Source organism: Meriones unguiculatus, chromosome 11 (genome assembly GCF_030254825.1).
Source record: "Meriones unguiculatus strain TT.TT164.6M chromosome 11, Bangor_MerUng_6.1, whole genome shotgun sequence".
NCBI lineage: Eukaryota > Metazoa > Chordata > Mammalia > Rodentia > Muridae > Meriones > Meriones unguiculatus.
The window spans coordinates 15677306-15695396 of NC_083359.1; the positions used below are offsets into that span (position 1 = coordinate 15677306).

The window sequence follows — 18091 nt, forward strand, 5'->3', positions numbered from 1 at the left end:
ATACAGTCGCATTAGTTACTTCTGTGGCTGTGATCAGACACCATGACCAAACGCAACTTTAGGAAGAAAGGGTTTGTTTTTGTGGTTCCAGAAGGATAGAATTCATAATGTAAGGGAAAGCATGGTGGCAGGAGCAGGAAGCAGAGAAATCCACACACAGGAAGCAGAGGGAGACAGAACAGGAAGCAGGGCAAAATGATAAACTCTCAAAGCCCACCCCAGTGACATGCTTTCTCCAGCAGGGCTGCATCTCCTAACAGTTCCACAATCTCCTCAACCAATGCTGCCTAGTAGGGATCAAGTGTTCAAGTATCCAAACCAAAGGCAGATATTTCTCATTCAGACCACCACACCCATCAAACTGACAATCAATATTAACTGTCCCAGCATTTTGTTTTGTTTTCTCCACTAACCAAGAGATTGTAGAATGTAGGCCAGATGTGTTCGCCTAGCAACAATCAGAGCTGCTGTCTATCATCATTCTTCAAGTGTGTGTCCAACGGATGAGTGAGTGGATGGAGGGCTACATCCACAATGACTCAACTTGGCTTTTGGTGTCTTCTTAGATCAAGGCCACAGACAGTGGGCAGCCAGCCCTCTCCACCAGTGTCCGGCTACACATTGAATGGATTCCCCGGCCTCGGCCATCCTCCATCCCACTGTCCTTTGATGAGCCGCACTACAGCTTTACAGTCATGGAGACAGACCCTGTGAACCACATGGTAGGAGTCATCAGTGTAGAGGGACGACCTGGCCTCTTCTGGTTCCACATCTCAGGTGAGGACCAAGGAGCACACATCCCTCTATTTTCATGTCTCCGCCATAGCCCTTCTTTTTGTTCTGATGATCACCTCTTTCCTGGTTTTCTGGGGCCTGGTTTCCCTGGTTTCCTTCTGTAGAAGGAAGAACACATCTGCCTAGGCCTCCTCTCTCATAGCCAATATTCTGTTTATTTATGGTATTTTCTTTTGCTTTTAAAAAAAATCTTCTAATTTTTGATTATGCGGTTGTGCGGGTATCTGTCTGTGGATGTGCCATGTGAGCATGGATTCCTGCAGAAGCCGTTTGGCCCCTGAGCCCCTGTGACTGCAGTTAGTAGACAATTGTAAGGCACTCAACGTGAGTGCTGGGAACTGAACCTGGGTCCTCTGGAAGAGCAGCTACCACGATCAAACACTGACCCCCTCCTGGCAATTTTATACATGTTTAGTTTTATCTAACCATGAACGCTTTTGTCTCCTATCTTCCTGTTCCACCCCTTAAACCTTTCTATCTGGATTTTTTTTTAATTAGTTTCTTTTCTTTTCTCTTACTTTTTTTTTTTGCACAGACTTGTTCTCACTTGTCCTTGTGTCTGTCACAGGCGGTTTGCACAGTCTAATATGAAGCTGGGAAGTCTAGCTTCGTTGTCCCCACATGTCTTAATCCCATGTGTCAGCCACTTTTGTGTTGTGATGCAATCTTATGGTTTCGGAGTCTTCAGCCCATGACGGCTTAGGTCCATGTGCTCAGGCAGACCCTCATGGCAGCAGGAATGTGTGGTGAACGGCTGCTGTTCACTTCATGGCTGACTAAGAAACAGAGAGCGAGGCAAAAAGAACCAAGGGATTCTCCCAATGACCCAGCTCCCAAAAGAGTGCCATCATCTGAGACCGGGCATTCAAACCATGAGCCTGTGGTCACACTGACTGATCAAGCCACAGCAATGCCAGAAGCAGAAAACATTCTCTAGCAGCGTTTGCATTCCCACAGAGCTCTTCAGCCCTCACAGACCTGTGTTTCTTTAGATCATTTGATAATTGGACAGATAATATAATACAATATCTTTTTATATACAATATTTTTTTATATACTCCAGACTGTCACCAGATAGCTGCCATCCCCAAATGGTCTTAGATGCTCTGATTCAGCCTCTTCCTTGCACACCCACAGACTTGCCAAAGTCAGCCAAGGTTGCTGCTTACCAGGTGCTCCAGGTCTGTGGCCAAATCCAGTTGGGCTACAGCTGCCTAAATCACTGACGTCGTATCTGCTCTTTCCCTCCTCCAGATGGGGATAAGGACATGGATTTTGACATTGAGAAGACCACGGGCAGCATTGTCATAGCCAGGCCTCTTGACACAAGGAGAAAGTCCAGCTATAACTTGACTGTGGAGGTGACAGATGGGTTCCACACCATTGCCACCCAGGTGAGAGGCCTTTGTCAAGAGGCCCTGGCTTGGGAGAAGATGAGAGGTGAAGCTGGTTGGAGTAAGGCTATCGAAGGCTTTCTTTTTTATGTCAAGGTTTCTTAAAGAGTACTAGGTTCTGGGTACCAGTCTTACTTGATACACACTTCACTTCTGTAGTTGTGGGAGTATCCCCCCCATCTACATCTCCATATAATGAGAGAATTGATGTGAACAAATAGTTTTACTTAAAGATAGTCTGCCATAAGGGCTACAGTGGATATGAGGAATGACGAGTCGCAGGGCTTTCAACTTCTGCTCTGCTGTTGTAGAGTAAAGCCATTTCACATACTGGGACTCTCCACATTTTTCTTGAAGAGATAGCCAATAAGGTTGTTCTGTTTGTTTTCTTGAGACAGGGTCTCTTCCTAATGCTGTGATAAGATACCCTGACAAAAGCAACTCAACAAAGAAGGGATTGATTTGGCTCACAGTTCGGGTTACAGCTCTTCAGGCCAGGGAACTCAAGATGCAGGAACTTGAAGCAGCTGGTTACATTCTACCCAAGTCAAGAGTAGGAAGCAGTGAATTAACACACACACACATGCCTGTGTTTGCTTGCTCTTCCTACTATTATATAGTCCAGGATCTCTTGCCCAGGGCACGGTACAGCATTGGATGGGTCTTTCTACTTCAGTTAATATAATCAAGATAATCCTTCACAGATAAGTCTACAGGCCAGCCAATCCAGACAACATCTCCTTGAGACTCCCTTCCTAGGCAATTCTAGTTTGCGTCAAGTTGATAATTAACACTAGCCATCACAAGGACTTACTCTGTAGCCCAAGGTGGCCTCAAACTCATAGTAATTCTGCCTCGGATCCCCATAGACTGGGATTACAGGTGACCAACATTATGTTTTGTGTGTGTGAGAGTGGAAAGCTGGACAGGGTAGTGTATGCCTTTAATCTGAGCATTCATGAGGGAGAAGCAGGTGGATCTCTGTTTGTGGCTACCCTCTTCTACAGAAAAAAATCCAGGATAGTCCTGGCTACACAGAAATCCTGTCTCAAAAAGAAAAAGAAAGTAATCTCCCGGGAAATCTGCTATCTGAAAGCTTTTTATTTTGAAATCTTTCCATACATTCAGTAGCTATTCCTGGTTAGAACGGCAGCTGCTTCTCAGTCACTGCCAACCTGGATTGGACCATGAAGTTCCAGCAGGTACCATGCCTGTGCCCGTGTAGTTCACAATCGGCCTCTTTGCTCCTTGTCCTCCTGCCTAGGTGCACATCTTTATGATTGCCAACATCAACCACCACCGGCCTCAGTTTCTGCAGGATCACTATGAAGTCAGTGTCCCCCAGGACACGCTGCCTGGGGTTGAACTCCTCCGGGTCCAGGCCACAGATCAAGACAACGGCAAAGGCCTCATCTATACCATCCACAGCAGCCAGGACCCTGGAAGTGCCAGCCTCTTCCAGCTGGATCCGAGCAGTGGGGTGTTGGTGACAGTGGGGAGATTGGACCTGAACTCCGGGCCTTCTCAGCACATTCTGACAGTTATGGTGAGTAAACCCAGGAGCAGATGAGGACGGAAATCTTAGTTACTTTCTTGTTGCTGTAATGAAATACCCCAACAAAAGCAAAGTAAGAGAAAAAGTTCCAGAAGGCTTCATTCCATCATGGCAACAGAAGCAGCAGGCTGTCTGGTCACATTCATCCATACTCAGGAGACGAGAGAGTGAATAGGAAGTGAGGCCAAGCTATGAAGCCTCAAAACACGCTCCCAGTGGCTCACTTCCTCACACAGGCCTTCACCTCTTAACTCTTCTACAAACTGCTAAGTCTAGGCACCAAGCATTCAAACACATGAGCCTCTGGGGTCGTGTCATATTTAAACTACAATGGGCTTGCATGCAGGTAGAGAGAGTGGACATGCTGGTCCTGATGAGCCAGGAATGTTGACATTTGTAACGTAATCCCTGAGGTGTAATATTTCACAGCTGGTCAGAGATACCTGCTTGAAGGGATGCCTGAAGTGAAGATACAGATGGAGTAGCTGGCTGGCAAGCAATCTCCTGCCAGCCTCAGCTTGCTCACCCCAAATATCTACAACAGATCTCTGCCCACTCTGTGATTTTTATGGATGTCCTGTAGATTCATGTATTGTCAGACTTGGGAGGGACCTAGAGGTCCTCCAGCTCAGGGCAAGGACAAGAATCAAGCAAGCAAGTCGGCAGGATATAACATTTAAGGAGGACTCACTATCTGAGGCCTGTGCTTCTGTGACTCCGAGAGTGAGAGTTGCCTGGAATTTGGCACCCTACATCCCCTAACTACCCCAGCTCTGGCCCCGCCATTCCTCCTATCTATACCTGTTATCTATACCACAGTGGGAGAAAAATCGCTAACGACCACAGAGTTATTTATGAGGAGGCTGGACTCAGAATTTGACCTCCTGTCTTGGGGTCAGTATTCTTACATGCTAATTTATTGCCCTCTGGGAATATTAATGTACATTGAAGGATTTGAGAAGGCCTGCGACCAAGAGAGCCCTTTGACTTTATTCAGTTCAGTGTTTCCCAAGTCTACATGACCAAAGAACACTTTTAATGAGTTAGTATCTTAAAGAATTCATAGCCTGAGACCTGCTGTATTTCTGCTTATTATGCCTTTCTTCTAAAGTAGAAACAGCCAAGCCAAATAACTGATAATGAGACATCTATAAAAGCATAGATTAGAAAAGGATTTAAAGGAACCCACAGAAATTAGGCAGCCTGTTCATTGGCATCCTGTCTCCTGGCCCTGACCCTTCCTCCTTCAATTCTGTTTGCCATCTGCTCTGCTAAACCCCGTGTTAGGTCCGAGACCAAGAGATGCCCATCAAGAGGAACTTTGTGTGGGTGACCATTCACGTGGAGGATGGAAATCTCCACCCACCTCACTTTACTCAGCTCCAATACGAGGCCAAGGTTCCTGACACCACCGCCCCTGGCACAGAGCTGCTGCAAGTCCGAGCTGTGGATGCTGACCGGGGAGCCAATGCGGAAGTCCACTATTCCTTCCTTAAAGGTGAGGACCTGGCTGTGAGCTTGGGGAATTACACAAAGGGCCAGCAGTAGGGACAGAGCTCTACAGGTTACTCAAGTACCAGCTCTGTAAGCAGTGACAGATGACCATTCTAGAACATTCTATGTGTCAATGTGCTTCCAAAAATGATAGCAACAATAAGCAAAGGTGCTCTCAAGTTCTGGGGAAATTTGTGAACAATATAATACAAGCCACCAGTGACCACGAGGAAGGCGTTTATAGGGCCTGTAAATGTGTTAGAATGTAATGAATTCGTGTACATGTGTGAGAAGGGAGTGTGTAAGCACTTCATCACGTTCATGACATCGTTTTTAGGAGTTTTATTTTCTACTCAGGCCACATATTGACTTGGCACCTGTTATATGATTTTCTTCCTCTAAAAACTGAGAATGTCATCTTTGCTATAAGTCTGTAAGAATCCCAAGAAAAATGTATATGTGTCATAAATTATAAAACGTGCAAATGCCAGGGATTTCACTGTCACTGAAAAGCGTCAATTATTAGTTAATGTGGGGCTAGAGAGATGGCTCCAAGGTTAGAAGTTTATACTGTTCTTGCAGAGGATCCAAGTTTATTTCTGCCTATGTTGGGCTTCCCACCTGTAACTCCGGCAGGAGGGGTGGGGATCTGACAATTTAAAGTAGTAGACACTGTAGGAGCTCGGTAAACATGACTTACTGTCTCCTCAGAGCACTAAACTGCTGAATGCATCTGCAAAAGTCAGAGATTTTTACACATCCTTTTTGGGAGAAATGGTTACCCACAAGGCAGAGACCCTCATAAATAAGAATATGGATTATGACACACTCATTTTTTTCTGACTTATGGGATACGATCACATAATTTATCTCATTTCATCTCATTAGCAACTGTCCTGATAGTCTCATTTTACAGATAAAGATTAGTTTTAAGGGGCTGATGAGATGGCTCAGTGGGTAAGGGCCTTAACCCTAACCTTAAGCCCAGGACCCACATGGTAAAAGGACAGAACTGAATGCCACAAGTCATCCTCTGACCCCCACAGCATGTGGTGACATACAAGTGTGCCCCCCACCTCGATGCACATGCAAAGTAAATAAATGTATAAAAATTTTGAAACATTAGTTGTAAACATTCTATGGATTTTAAAACCGCTCATGCTCACTTTTGAAAACACGGGAGATAATAGGAACTAATGAAGAATATAATGTGCAGGCAAAAATGCCAAAACCCAGAGATATCTGTCAATGCACTTCCTGCCCATCTTTTCCAAGCATCTTTTGGTAGTGCTGAGATCACAATGAGTCCATAATTTTGTGCCTTGACTTTTTTTTTCTCTCAGCAGCATAGCATGAGAAATAACTAGAATTATATTTAGATACTTAATTTAGGTACTGTTTTGTTTCATTTTTGAGACAGGGTCTCATGTTGCCCTGGCTGGTCTTAAACTCACTGTGTAACCAAGGATGATCTTGAACTCCTTATCCCCCTGCCTTTGTCTCTCCAGTGCTGAAAGTACAGGCATGTACCACCATGCTTGGCTAACTTAACTACACTTAATGGAGCTACCCAAACCTGCTGTTCACTCGTGACCCCATATCTGCCTATCATCCCGTGAAAAGGCTCTAAAGAGTGGCAGAGTCAGCTGGAAGGCTTTATGATGAAGCTCGGCTGTTTGTCTGGCCACATAAAACATGTATGATATAAAGAAAGGGTTAGGATTATAGGTTACTCAAGTACCAGCCTGAGTGCTTCTAGTGGTGACCAAACCAACCTCCCTGCCACTCAGGTTCTCTTGCAGGGAGAGAGTGCACATCTTTCTGGTTCCCCCTCAGACTTCATGATCAAATTCTGTTACAAGTGTCAGTTGGGTTTGAGTATATCCAGCCCTTACCTAACATTTGCTTTTCATTTTGTTTTTTAACCAAAGGAAAAAAAATAGGTTCCAGGCCACATGCCTTTGTACGAAATATCTTTTATAGAGAGTCTGATATAATTTTTTCATTGAATTGTTTTTATAATAACCTTCCGATTTGTAGCAAAAATGGTTTTCTTTTTTAAAAGATGAGCATGAGGCTGCCTTCTTTTTTTTTATAATTTTATTTTTCTCATTAGTTACATTTTGTAAATTCTGTATCCCAGCTGTATCCCTCATTCCCTCCCCAATCCCACCCTCCCTCCCTCATCTCCTCCCTGCCCCTTTCCATGTCCACTGATAGGGGAGGACCTCCTCCCCTTTCATATGACTCCCTTTTGTCAGGTATTTTCAGGACTGGCTGCAAAGTCCTCCTCTGTGGCCTAACAGTACTGCTCCTCCCTTGGGAGGTGAGGAGGTAAAAGAGCCAGTCATTGAGTTCCTGTTAGAAATAGTCCTTGTTCCCCTTACTAGGGAAAACCAATTGATTACTGAGCTATCACGGGTCACATCTGAGCAGAGGTTCTAGGTTTTATCCTCTCATGGACTTTGGTTGAATGTCCATCTCAGAAAAGACCCTGTGCCCAGATAGGTTTGGTCCTTGTGGAGCTCCTATCCTTTCCACATCAAACTCCCCTTCTTTCATAGGATTCCCTGCACTCTGCCGAAGGTTTGGTTATGAGTCTTAGTATCTACTTTGGAGCACTGCTAGGTAGAGTCTTTCAGATGCTTTCTGCGGTAGACTCCTGTCATACGTTCAATGCATATGAGGCTGCCTTCTAAAACACATATCAAAGCTGGAGTGAATCTATTTAAAGGAAAGTAGCCATAAGACACTGTTCCAAAAACAATTGGCCAATGGCTAAATATTGAAAAGAAACTATCAAGATGATGTGATCTGGCAGGAGATTAGGAGATACGGGTATGGTGGGAGGCATGGTGCGGAAGCCTCTGGGTCTGGGCACTTTGTACCTTTCCTCCCCACTCGCCTCCTTCTTCCTTCTTCAAGCATGTTGAGAGACTTTCTAGGGGGAGGCCATAGAGGGAAGAGTGGCTTTTAAAGTCCGTCAGTATCGGCAGCCTGACTCCATGTGTGCAGGCCCACCTTATAAGTACGTAAGCCGGACTATTAAAGACAAATTCGAGGGATGCCTCTGAACGCTCTGCTGAAGCTCTTCTGCAAGAGGTGCTGATGAACTCGAGGGTGAAGCATGCTTCCCTTGCAGAGTGTAAGTCCCCTTTCTGGGCTTCAAAGGCTCGTTGATGACAGCTTTGGTTTGTAGTCCAAGTTGTATCCCAGAGGCCTTTTAATCCCTCACACTTCTATTTAGGAAACACCTACAGGGGGTGACATTTGGAACTACGGAGTGTGCATCTGCTCTACGCATGATATACTAAATCCAGGGAGACAGAGACTCAGAGTGTATCCTGTCCCTGCTCAGTGCCATGGCCTCTTGACTGACCTGAGAAGCCTGGCTGGTGGCTCTGTAGGGTGTAGCAAACTTCAGTTTGTCCTGTTCTCTGTTTCAGGCAACAGTGAAGGTTTCTTCAACATCGACTCCCTCCTAGGCATCATCACAGTAGCCCGGAAACTCGATCATGTCCATCACGCTAGGCACACGCTAACCGTGAAGGCAGAAGACCAGGGCTCTCCACGGTGGCATGACCTCGCTAAGGTGGTCATTCATGTCCACCCTTCCGACAGCAGTGCGCCCATCTTTTCCAAAGATGAGTACTTCATAGAGATCCCGGAATCAGTCCCTGTTGGCTCCCCCATCCTCCTCATCTCTGCTACAAGCTCCTCTGAAGTCACCTACGAGTTAAGAGAGGGGAACAAGGATAGGGTGTTCTCCATGAACTCCTATTCCGGCCTCATCTCCACCCAGAAGCCCTTAGACCACGAGAAAATTTCCTTATACCAACTGAAAATCCGAGGCAGAAACATGGCTGGTGCGTACACGGACGTGGTGGCCCTTGTCTACATCATCGACGAGAACGACAATGCTCCCACATTCCGAAAGTCAACTTTCGTGGGGCACATCAGTGAGGCAGCTCCTCTGCACAGCATGGTCCTGGATGAAGACAATAGCCCCTTAGTCATCCGGGCCTCCGACAGTGACCAGGAAGCCAATTCCTTGCTAGTCTATAAAATCTTGGAACCAGAGGCCTTAAAGTTTTTCAAAATTGACCCCAGCATGGGTACCCTAACTATCACGTCAGAGCTGGATTATGAGGACATACCCTTGTTCCAGTTCAACGTCTATGTCCACGACCAAGGGACGTCCATCTTATTTGCACCCAGACCTGCCAAGGTCATTATCCATGTCGGAGACGTCAATGACACCCCGCCCAGGCTCTCAGAACAGATATATGAAGTGGCAGTGGTGGGACCCGTCCACCCTGGCATGGTGCTTCTCGCAGTGCAGGCCAAGGATGAAGACTCAGAAGTCACCTTTAGCATCAAAACTGGCAACACTGATGAAGCTTTTGCCATTCACCCCACCACAGGCCAAATATCTGTGGTAAATCCTGCTCTTCTGGGGCTTTCTCAGAAGCTCAGTATTATGGCCTCTGATGGTCTGTATCATGATACTGCACTGGTAAAAATATTTTTGACCCAGGCTCTTGACAAAAGCTTACAGTTTGATCAGGATGTCTACAGGGCAAGAGTGCAGGAGAATCTACCCCACAGGCAGGCACTGGTAATTCTTGGTGTCCATGGAAATCATTTGAATGACACCCTCTCCTTCTTCCTCTTGAATGGCACAGACTTATTTCACATGGTCAAGTCAGCAGGGGTGTTACAAACCAGAGGAGTAACATTGGATCGGGAGCAGCAGGACACTCACGAAGTGGCAGTGGAAGTGAGGGACAACCGGGTCCCTCAGCGGGTGGCTCAGGCTCTTGTCAGGGTCTCCGTTGAAGATGTCAATGACAATGTCCCCGAGTTTCAGCATCTGCCCTATTATACAGTCATCCAAGATGGCACTGAACCGGGGGATGTCCTCTTTCAGGTATCCGCCACTGATAAGGACTTGGGAGCCAATGGGACTGTCACATATGGGTTTGCAGAGGATTATGCTTATTTCCGGATTGACCCCTATGTTGGGGACATATCGCTCAAGAAGCCCTTTGATTACCAAGCCTTGAATAAATATCGCCTCAAAGTCATTGCTCGGGATGCAGGTACCCCGCCCCTCCAAACAGAGGTAGAGGTACATGTCACTGTCAGAAATAAATCCAACCCATTGTTTCAGAGTCCATACTACAAAGTGAAAGTCCCTGAAAATATCACACTCTACACCCCGATTCTTCACACCCAGGCCCGGAGTCCAGAGGGCCTGAGGCTCATTTATAACATTGTCGAGGAAGAGCCTTTAACGCTGTTTACCACAGACTTTAAAACTGGTGTCCTTACAGTGACAGGACCGCTGGACTATGAGTCTAAGAACAAACATGTCTTCACGGTGAGAGCCACAGACACGGCTCTGGGAGCCTTTTCTGAAGCCACAGTAGAAGTCTTAGTCGAGGACATCAATGATAACCCTCCTACCTTTTCCCAGTTGGTATATACCACTTCAGTTTCCGAGGGCTTACCTGCTCAGACCCCCGTGATCCAACTGTTGGCTTCTGACCAAGACTCAGGACAGAACCGAGATGTCTCCTATCAGATTGTAGAGGATGGCTCAGATGTCTCTAAGTTCTTCCAGATCAATGGGAGCACGGGGGAGATGTTCACCCTCCAAGAGCTGGACTATGAAGCTCAACAACACTTTCACGTGAAGGTCAGGGCCATGGATCGAGGAGATCCCCCTCTCACTGGTGAAACCCTTGTGGTTGTCAATGTGTCTGACATCAATGACAACCCCCCAGAGTTCAGGGAACCTCAGTACGAAGCCAATGTCAGTGAGCTAGCAACCTGTGGCCATCTGGTTCTAAAAGTTCAAGCTCTTGACCCTGACGCTGGGGACACCTCCCGCCTGGAGTACCTGATTCTTTCTGGCAATCAGGACCGGCATTTCTCCATCAACAGCTCCTCAGGAATCATTTCTATGTTCAACCTTTGCAAAAAGCAGCTGGATTCATCTTACAACTTGAGGGTAGGTGCTTCTGATGGGGTCTTTCGAGCAACTGTGCCAGTATATATCAACACTACAAATGCGAACAAGTACAGCCCTGAGTTCCAGCAACACGTCTATGAAGCCGAATTAGCTGAGAATGCAAGAGTGGGAACAAAGGTGATTGAGTTGCTAGCCATAGACAAAGACAGTGGTCCCTATGGCACGGTGGATTACACCATCATCAATAAGCTGGCTGGCGAAAGGTTCTTCATCAATCCCAGTGGTCAGATCACCACCCTGCAGAAACTGGACAGGGAAAATTCAACTGAAAGGGTGATTGCTATTAAGGTCATGGCAAGGGATGGAGGGGGGAAAGTGGCCTTCTGCACCGTGAAGATCATCCTCACTGACGAAAATGACAATGCCCCACAATTCAAAGCATCTGGGTACACGGTGTCCATCCCATCCAATGTCAGCAGAGACTCCCCTGTCATCCAGGTACTGGCGTATGATGCAGACGAAGGTAGGAACGCAGATGTCACCTACTCAGTAGACTCAACTGAGGACCTTGCTGAAGAGATCATTGAGGTCAACCCAACCACTGGTGTGGTCAAGGTGAAGGAGAGCCTGGTGGGACTGGAGAACAGAGCTGTTGACTTCAACATCAAAGCCCAGGATGGTGGTCCTCCTCATTGGGACTCTCTGGTACCAGTACGACTGCAAGTGGTTCCTAATGAAATCCCTTTGCCCAAGTTTTCTGAACCTCTGTATACTTTTTCTGCATCTGAAGACCTTCCAGAAGGTTCTGAAATTGGGTCTGTGAAAGCAGTAGCTGCTCAAGATCCAATTATCTACAGTCTGGTTCAGGGTACTACTCCAGAAAGCAACAGGGATGGTGTCTTCTCCTTGGACCAGGACACAGGGGTCCTGAAGGTGAGAAAGGCCATGGACCACGAGTCCACTAAATGGTACCAGATTGACCTGATGGCACATTGCCCTCATGAGGATACTGACTTGGTATCACTGGTCTCGGTCAACATTCAAGTGGAAGATGTCAATGACAATAGGCCTGTATTTGAGGCTGATCCATATAAGGCTTTCCTCGCTGAAAACATGCCTGCAGGGACTACAGTCATTCAGGTGACTGCCAATGACCAGGACACTGGAAGTGATGGACAGGTGAGCTACAGGTTGTCGGTGGAGCCTGGTAGCAACATCCATGAACTCTTTGCTGTTGACAGCGAAAGTGGCTGGATCACAACACTCCGAGAACTTGACTGTGAGACTCAGCAGACTTACAGTTTCTACGTGGTGGCCTTTGACCACGGACAGACCATCCAGCTGTCTTCTCAGGCCCTGGTTGAGGTGTACATCACGGATGAGAATGACAACCCGCCTCGGTTTGCTTCTGAAGACTATAGCGGCTCTGTGGTGGAGAACGGTGAGCCTGGTGAACTTGTGGCCACGCTGAAGACTTTGGATGCTGACATCTCTGAGCAGAACAGGCAGGTCACCTGCTACATCACAGGTAAGGGTGCCTGTTATAGATTGGAGGCATTCGGAGACACTGAGAACATCTAGCAGGAGGCACTCTGAGACGAAGGTCACACTTTTTGGTCACCTGCTCCCCTAGGATCTCAGCTGTCCCATCCAGAGACTTGACATGTCTTTTCTCACTCATCTTTCAGGTATATTGGGAAAAGCCAACCGGGGGAAACTCCTAAAGTTGCCTATAAATTAGAAAGTACTTTGCAAAGAGGTAATCATTATTTCTTTAGGTGAGGAGGTGGAATCAAATGATCATGTTATACTTGCTTGTCTTAGTCACTATCCTACTGCTGTGAAGAGACACAATGACTAAGGCAACTTCTATAAAAGGAAACATTTAATTGGGGTCTTGACTACAGTTTTAGAGGCTTAGTCCATGATCCTCATGGTGGGAAGCAGACAGGCATGGCTCTGAAGCAGTAAATGAAAGGTTTATATCCTGATCTCAGGCAGCAGGCAGAGAGACTCTGGGCCTGGTGTGGACTTTTAAAACCTCAAAGCCCATTTCTAGTTGGCACACCACATCCAACAGAGCCACATTCCCTAATCCTTCCCAAACATTTCCACTCCCTGGCTAAACATCCAAGTATATGGGCCCTTGGGTTCTTTCTCATTCAAACTAGCACATTACTTTTGGCTGTTTTGTGGAGGGACTGGGGTACCCAAGAGTTGTGACTCAAAAGTTCGGGCAACTGCCTGTGTTTGTGGAATTGTGTCATGCCCAGGGCAAGTTTGAGAGAGGTTCTTTACCCAGAGTATATTAGTCACATCTCTTATTGCTATGACCAAAACACCTGATCAAGGCAACAGAACTAAGGAAAGGCTTATTTTGACTTGTGGTTTAAAAAGGGATATAATCCACCGTGCAAGAAGATGCGGCACCAGAACATGAGGCATCCGACCACACTGTATTCTTTTTTTCACTCAGTCCAGGCCCCCAGCCCACGAGCTGGTGCTGCCAACCATATTCAGGGTAGATTTTTTTCCCAGTTAAACCTCTCTGGAAATGCTCTCACAGATGCTTATAGAGGAGCATTCCCTGGATGACCCTAAATTCAGCCGAGATGAAAATGAAGATGAGCCTTCACACAGAATGTCCTTTTCTTCTCATTCCCAGCACCATGCCTCCCGCCCCCAACCCCCGTTCCATAAACATGGCTCATTCTGCCCATGCAGCTGTTCAGGGGGTTCACAGTTGAGTATGATGTTCCAACAAAGAGCCTCAGACTCCCTGAGACAGACAGGGTCAGAAACACTTGAAACAGTTGGAAAAAAAAAATGATGGTTACCATCTTGGATACCAAACACTTGACACCAGTCTTGAAACACCCAGAATAAGAGAATAATGGAGGGCGACAGTCAGCTCTTAAAAGAATAGAACCGTGGAAAATCTTAGAATCTGAGGGAGACTCCATCTTTCCACAGCTGTGCTGAGAGATGAGCACATGCCCTCCACTCAGTGTGTGCCTTTATCTGTGTATTAAACCCTGCAGTTATTGTCACTGAATGCTTCTGCTCCACTGTAGAGCCAAGACGTTTCTCATACAGATCTAGAATTTGCCTCCCTTTGACTCCCCTCAAGGCCTTCATAATCACGAGAAATAGGAGCCACATTTGTACTTCTTGTAGTAATCATCTCACTTTAAAGTAGGAAGAGATTTCCTAACTTCACAAGATAGACTCAATGTAGAATCATGGGCCCCTAGTTTAGGGATGAAAATTCTGGCTCTCCCAGCAATCCTGAAAGACAAGTCAGGGTGCAGCCATCCAGGACACAGAGCCCAGTTCATTCCTCTTCTTGGTTCCTGATAGCTGTACCTCTGCTTTTTAGAGGGAGACCCTCTGGGTCAGTTTAGCATCAGTCAAGTCGGGGATGAATGGAGGATCTCCTCAAGGAAGACCCTGGACCGAGAGCACATAGCCAAGTATCTTCTCAGAATCACAGCATCAGACGGCAAGTTCCAGGCTTCCGTTCCCGTGGAGGTCTTCGTCCTGGACATCAATGATAACAGCCCGCAGTGCTCACAGGTAGGCCCTGAAAGTATTGTCGTGGGAAGTAGAGGCAAGGAAGGTTGGGAGAAGGTAGGAGAAAAGAGACAAACAAACCCTCATTGGCCACCACGGTCCATATGTTCTTTGGCATCAGAAGCAGACCTTAGGCTGGTGTCCACGGACAGGAGCCATTCTGGGCAGCTCCTTGTTCCAAGTCAATACAGCTAACTCTTCAGGAATCATGGTACACATCAGTCTCCTTTCACATCATAGAAAGGCTGTTACTTTGCCACACAAACCCAGAGGTAGTGACATACATCTTCCTGCTGCCAAACCTAACAACCGAAGTTTGATCTCAAGGACACACATGGTGTAAGGAGAGGACCAACTCTTAGAAGCTGTCCTCTGACCTTTACACAGCAGCTTGGAACACACATGAACACACACACACACACACACACACACACACACACAAATGCCATAAGACAGCCAGAGAGTTTTCCCTTCAAATATGTATTTTAAAACAATAGCTGTTTTTTAACTTTCAGAGGAATTTCCATTATTCCAAAAGTTTGCTTACAAAACCTTAAAGTGTGAACATCTTAATTTTACAGCATCTCAACTTTGAACAATTCCTGTCTACTGATAATCTAGCCAGTCACGTTCGACACCTCAGTGCGTACCTATATGTACAGATACACATCTGCCCAGAGAGCCGGCCACCACCCCTCCACACAGAGACAAATACCTACAAAAATGTACACACGTAGACGTAAGCAACTGCAGATCTGGTGGGCAAATGTGCACATATGTATTTCATACAACTGTACCCATGTGTGTACTTGCATATGTGCATATTTCAACGTCCTTGCACACACAAATGCACGTATGGCACCATGCAGCACACATGAACATGTACACCCTGTTACTTTTCTTTCACCCCTCTCTTCTGTCACATAAAACACAGCAGAAGAGAGGCTGCAACGTTTGTGCACTTGAGTCCCAGATAAGCACATTTTTGAGTGGTTTCAAGAAGACAGCTTGTTCTTTGGGGGAGAGAGGTGGCCACCTTTTTTTTTCTCTTTCCCATTTGGTCGTGCTTACATCCTCCCTCTTCTCCTGTCTTAGGAGAGGCCAGGCTCAGACTCAGCCCAGCCTTCTCATCAGCACCAGGGAGGAGAGATCTGAGACCCAGCCCCACACAGTCCAGTTGGGCATGATGTGTCCACCCAGAGAATGCTCAGAGTCCATGTTTGCCTGCACTCCCTATGGTGCAAACTAGGATGTCAAGGGGACACCAAGTTCTCATGGGCTCCAGCTGTTTTCCGGTATCTAGAGCCAGTTTGCCCTGTGGGGGAGGGAGGGCAGGGCAGGGCAGGTGGTAGGGCTACTGAGATCTGGCTCTGCCTTGAAAGGCCACTGGTCTGTCCTGGGAATATGAGCAGGGAGGTGATCTTGGCAGCCTGGCCTTACAACAAAGGCAGGGATGGAGCTTGGCAGGGCTTGGCCTGAGGCTGCTGCCAGACATGCCTCAGCCTCTGCCCATTCCCAAAAACCCTTTCTAAGTGGGCTGTGGCGGGTTCTTCCAGCCCTGGGCATTGACTTGCCAATAGCTGCTGCTTGTGAGCCAAATTCTGAGTTATTCTCTGTCATTCCTCTTCTGACTTGTTACTGTTGCTGTTTGTGTGTATGTGTGTGTATGAGTGTGTGCGTGCGTGTGTGTGTGTGTGTGTGTGTGTGTGTGTGTGTGTGTGTGTGTGTGTGTGTCTGGTGTCTTTCCTTGATAACTTTCTACCTTTATCTTTAGAGACCCGGTCTCTCAGTGAACCCAAAGCTCATTGACCACCTCCCTGTTCATATTCCCAGGACAGACTACTGACCATTAAGGTAGAGCCAGACCTCAATGATCCTCAGGCATCCACCTACCTCCAACACCGCTCCCCACTTTTTATGTGGGTGGGGACTGAAACTCAGATCCTCATGCCTTTGAGGCAGGCACTTTAACCAATGAGCCATCTTCTCAGGCTTTGAACATCATTATTTATTATTGTGCTGTGTGTATGATGAGGCAGGAAGTTGGGAAGATGTTCATGTGGAGGTCAGAAGACAACATTGTGAAACCAGTGTTTTCTCCCTTTTACCTTTATATGGGTTCCAGGGTTAAAACTCAGGTTTTAGGATCGGATTGTGTAGCAAGCCACTGAGCCCTCTCATCAGGCCTCTGGCTTTTAATCTCCATTTTTCTTATATGTCTTTTAAAAACAAACAAACCAGGAAGTCATGTAGTTCAGGCTGGCCTTAAACTATGAAGCTAATAATGAACTTGAACTCTGGATCCTCCTGCATCTGCTCCTGAGTAGAGGGATTACAAGATGCCCCAACTCATCTTACCCCATCTCCCTCTCCCTCTTTGTTCCCTTCTCTGCCTCCCTGTCTCTGTCTGTTTTCACTTAAGTCACTTCTCTGCCTGCCTCCTTCTCTCCCTCCCCAACTTCTGGATCTAAGCACACTGCCTCAGACTCCTGACCTTCACCTTTCCATCTTCAGCTTCACTACACTGGCAAGGTCCGTGAAGACGTCAGCCCTGGACACTTCGTCTTGAAAGTTGCCGCCGTTGATGTGGACATGGACACCAATGCTCAGATCACGTACTCTCTGCATGGACCTGGAGCCCAGGAATTCAACCTAGACCCTCACACAGGTAGGTCTGAGATGTTGAATAAAGGCAAGATAGGCCGATGCCCTTTCCAAGCCAGTGGAAGATTTAGACTAGTAAGTGCCAAAGTTGGTGCAATCTCAAGATATGCACATTGCAAACTGGGCTACTGGAACCCAAGACTTCAGTAGACACCTCAAGCAATAAAGCTCCTGGAATCCTGGCCTGGGCTAAGGAAGAACTCAGTAGATGGGACATATTGTCATCAGACCGGCTAGGGACAAAGCAGAGATAGAAAATGGAGGGCATCAGGATAAACCATGAATGGCAATGTCAGGCTGAACTGTAGGACTGCTGGAGAGAGAGGTAGGAGCAATAGCTCCAGGTAAGACCCTCTCCCTCTGCTGTGGGAAGCAGGTGGCTGATGGCAGCCAGGTTCAGGGGCCAGCTGCCAAAACTTGGCTTAAATTCATAGCACCAAAGATGACTCAGAGATTCCTGAGCAGGGAGGAGTAGGTGGGTGGGTAGTGGCAGTGAGAGCCATGTCCCAGGAAGTCGTCTGGGTGGATCAGAGACCACATTGTCCTTCCTGACCCCGGTCCAGCATGTTGAGTGATTTGGGAAGCTGCTTTCTGCTGCTGTTTGCTCAGCTGCAGGACTACCCATGAGGACTTAAAAGA

At 47.0% G+C, this 18091-nt stretch overlaps 1 protein-coding gene across 2 annotated transcripts in view; it reads left to right on the forward strand.

Annotated features, from left to right (window-relative positions):
* The window catches only part of Fat2 (FAT atypical cadherin 2), an 80264-nt gene that overhangs the window by 38526 nt on the left and 23647 nt on the right, over window positions 1-18091 (forward strand). For both annotated transcript variants that reach the window (XM_021634608.2, XM_060363688.1), the window contains exons 6-12: window positions 567-777; window positions 2050-2189; window positions 3454-3735; window positions 5032-5242; window positions 8685-12743; window positions 14595-14791; window positions 17303-17456. In XM_021634608.2, the coding sequence (XP_021490283.1) occupies window positions 567-777; window positions 2050-2189; window positions 3454-3735; window positions 5032-5242; window positions 8685-12743; window positions 14595-14791; window positions 17303-17456 (5254 nt within the window). The remainder of the gene's footprint in view (window positions 1-566; window positions 778-2049; window positions 2190-3453; window positions 3736-5031; window positions 5243-8684; window positions 12744-14594; window positions 14792-17302; window positions 17457-18091) is intronic.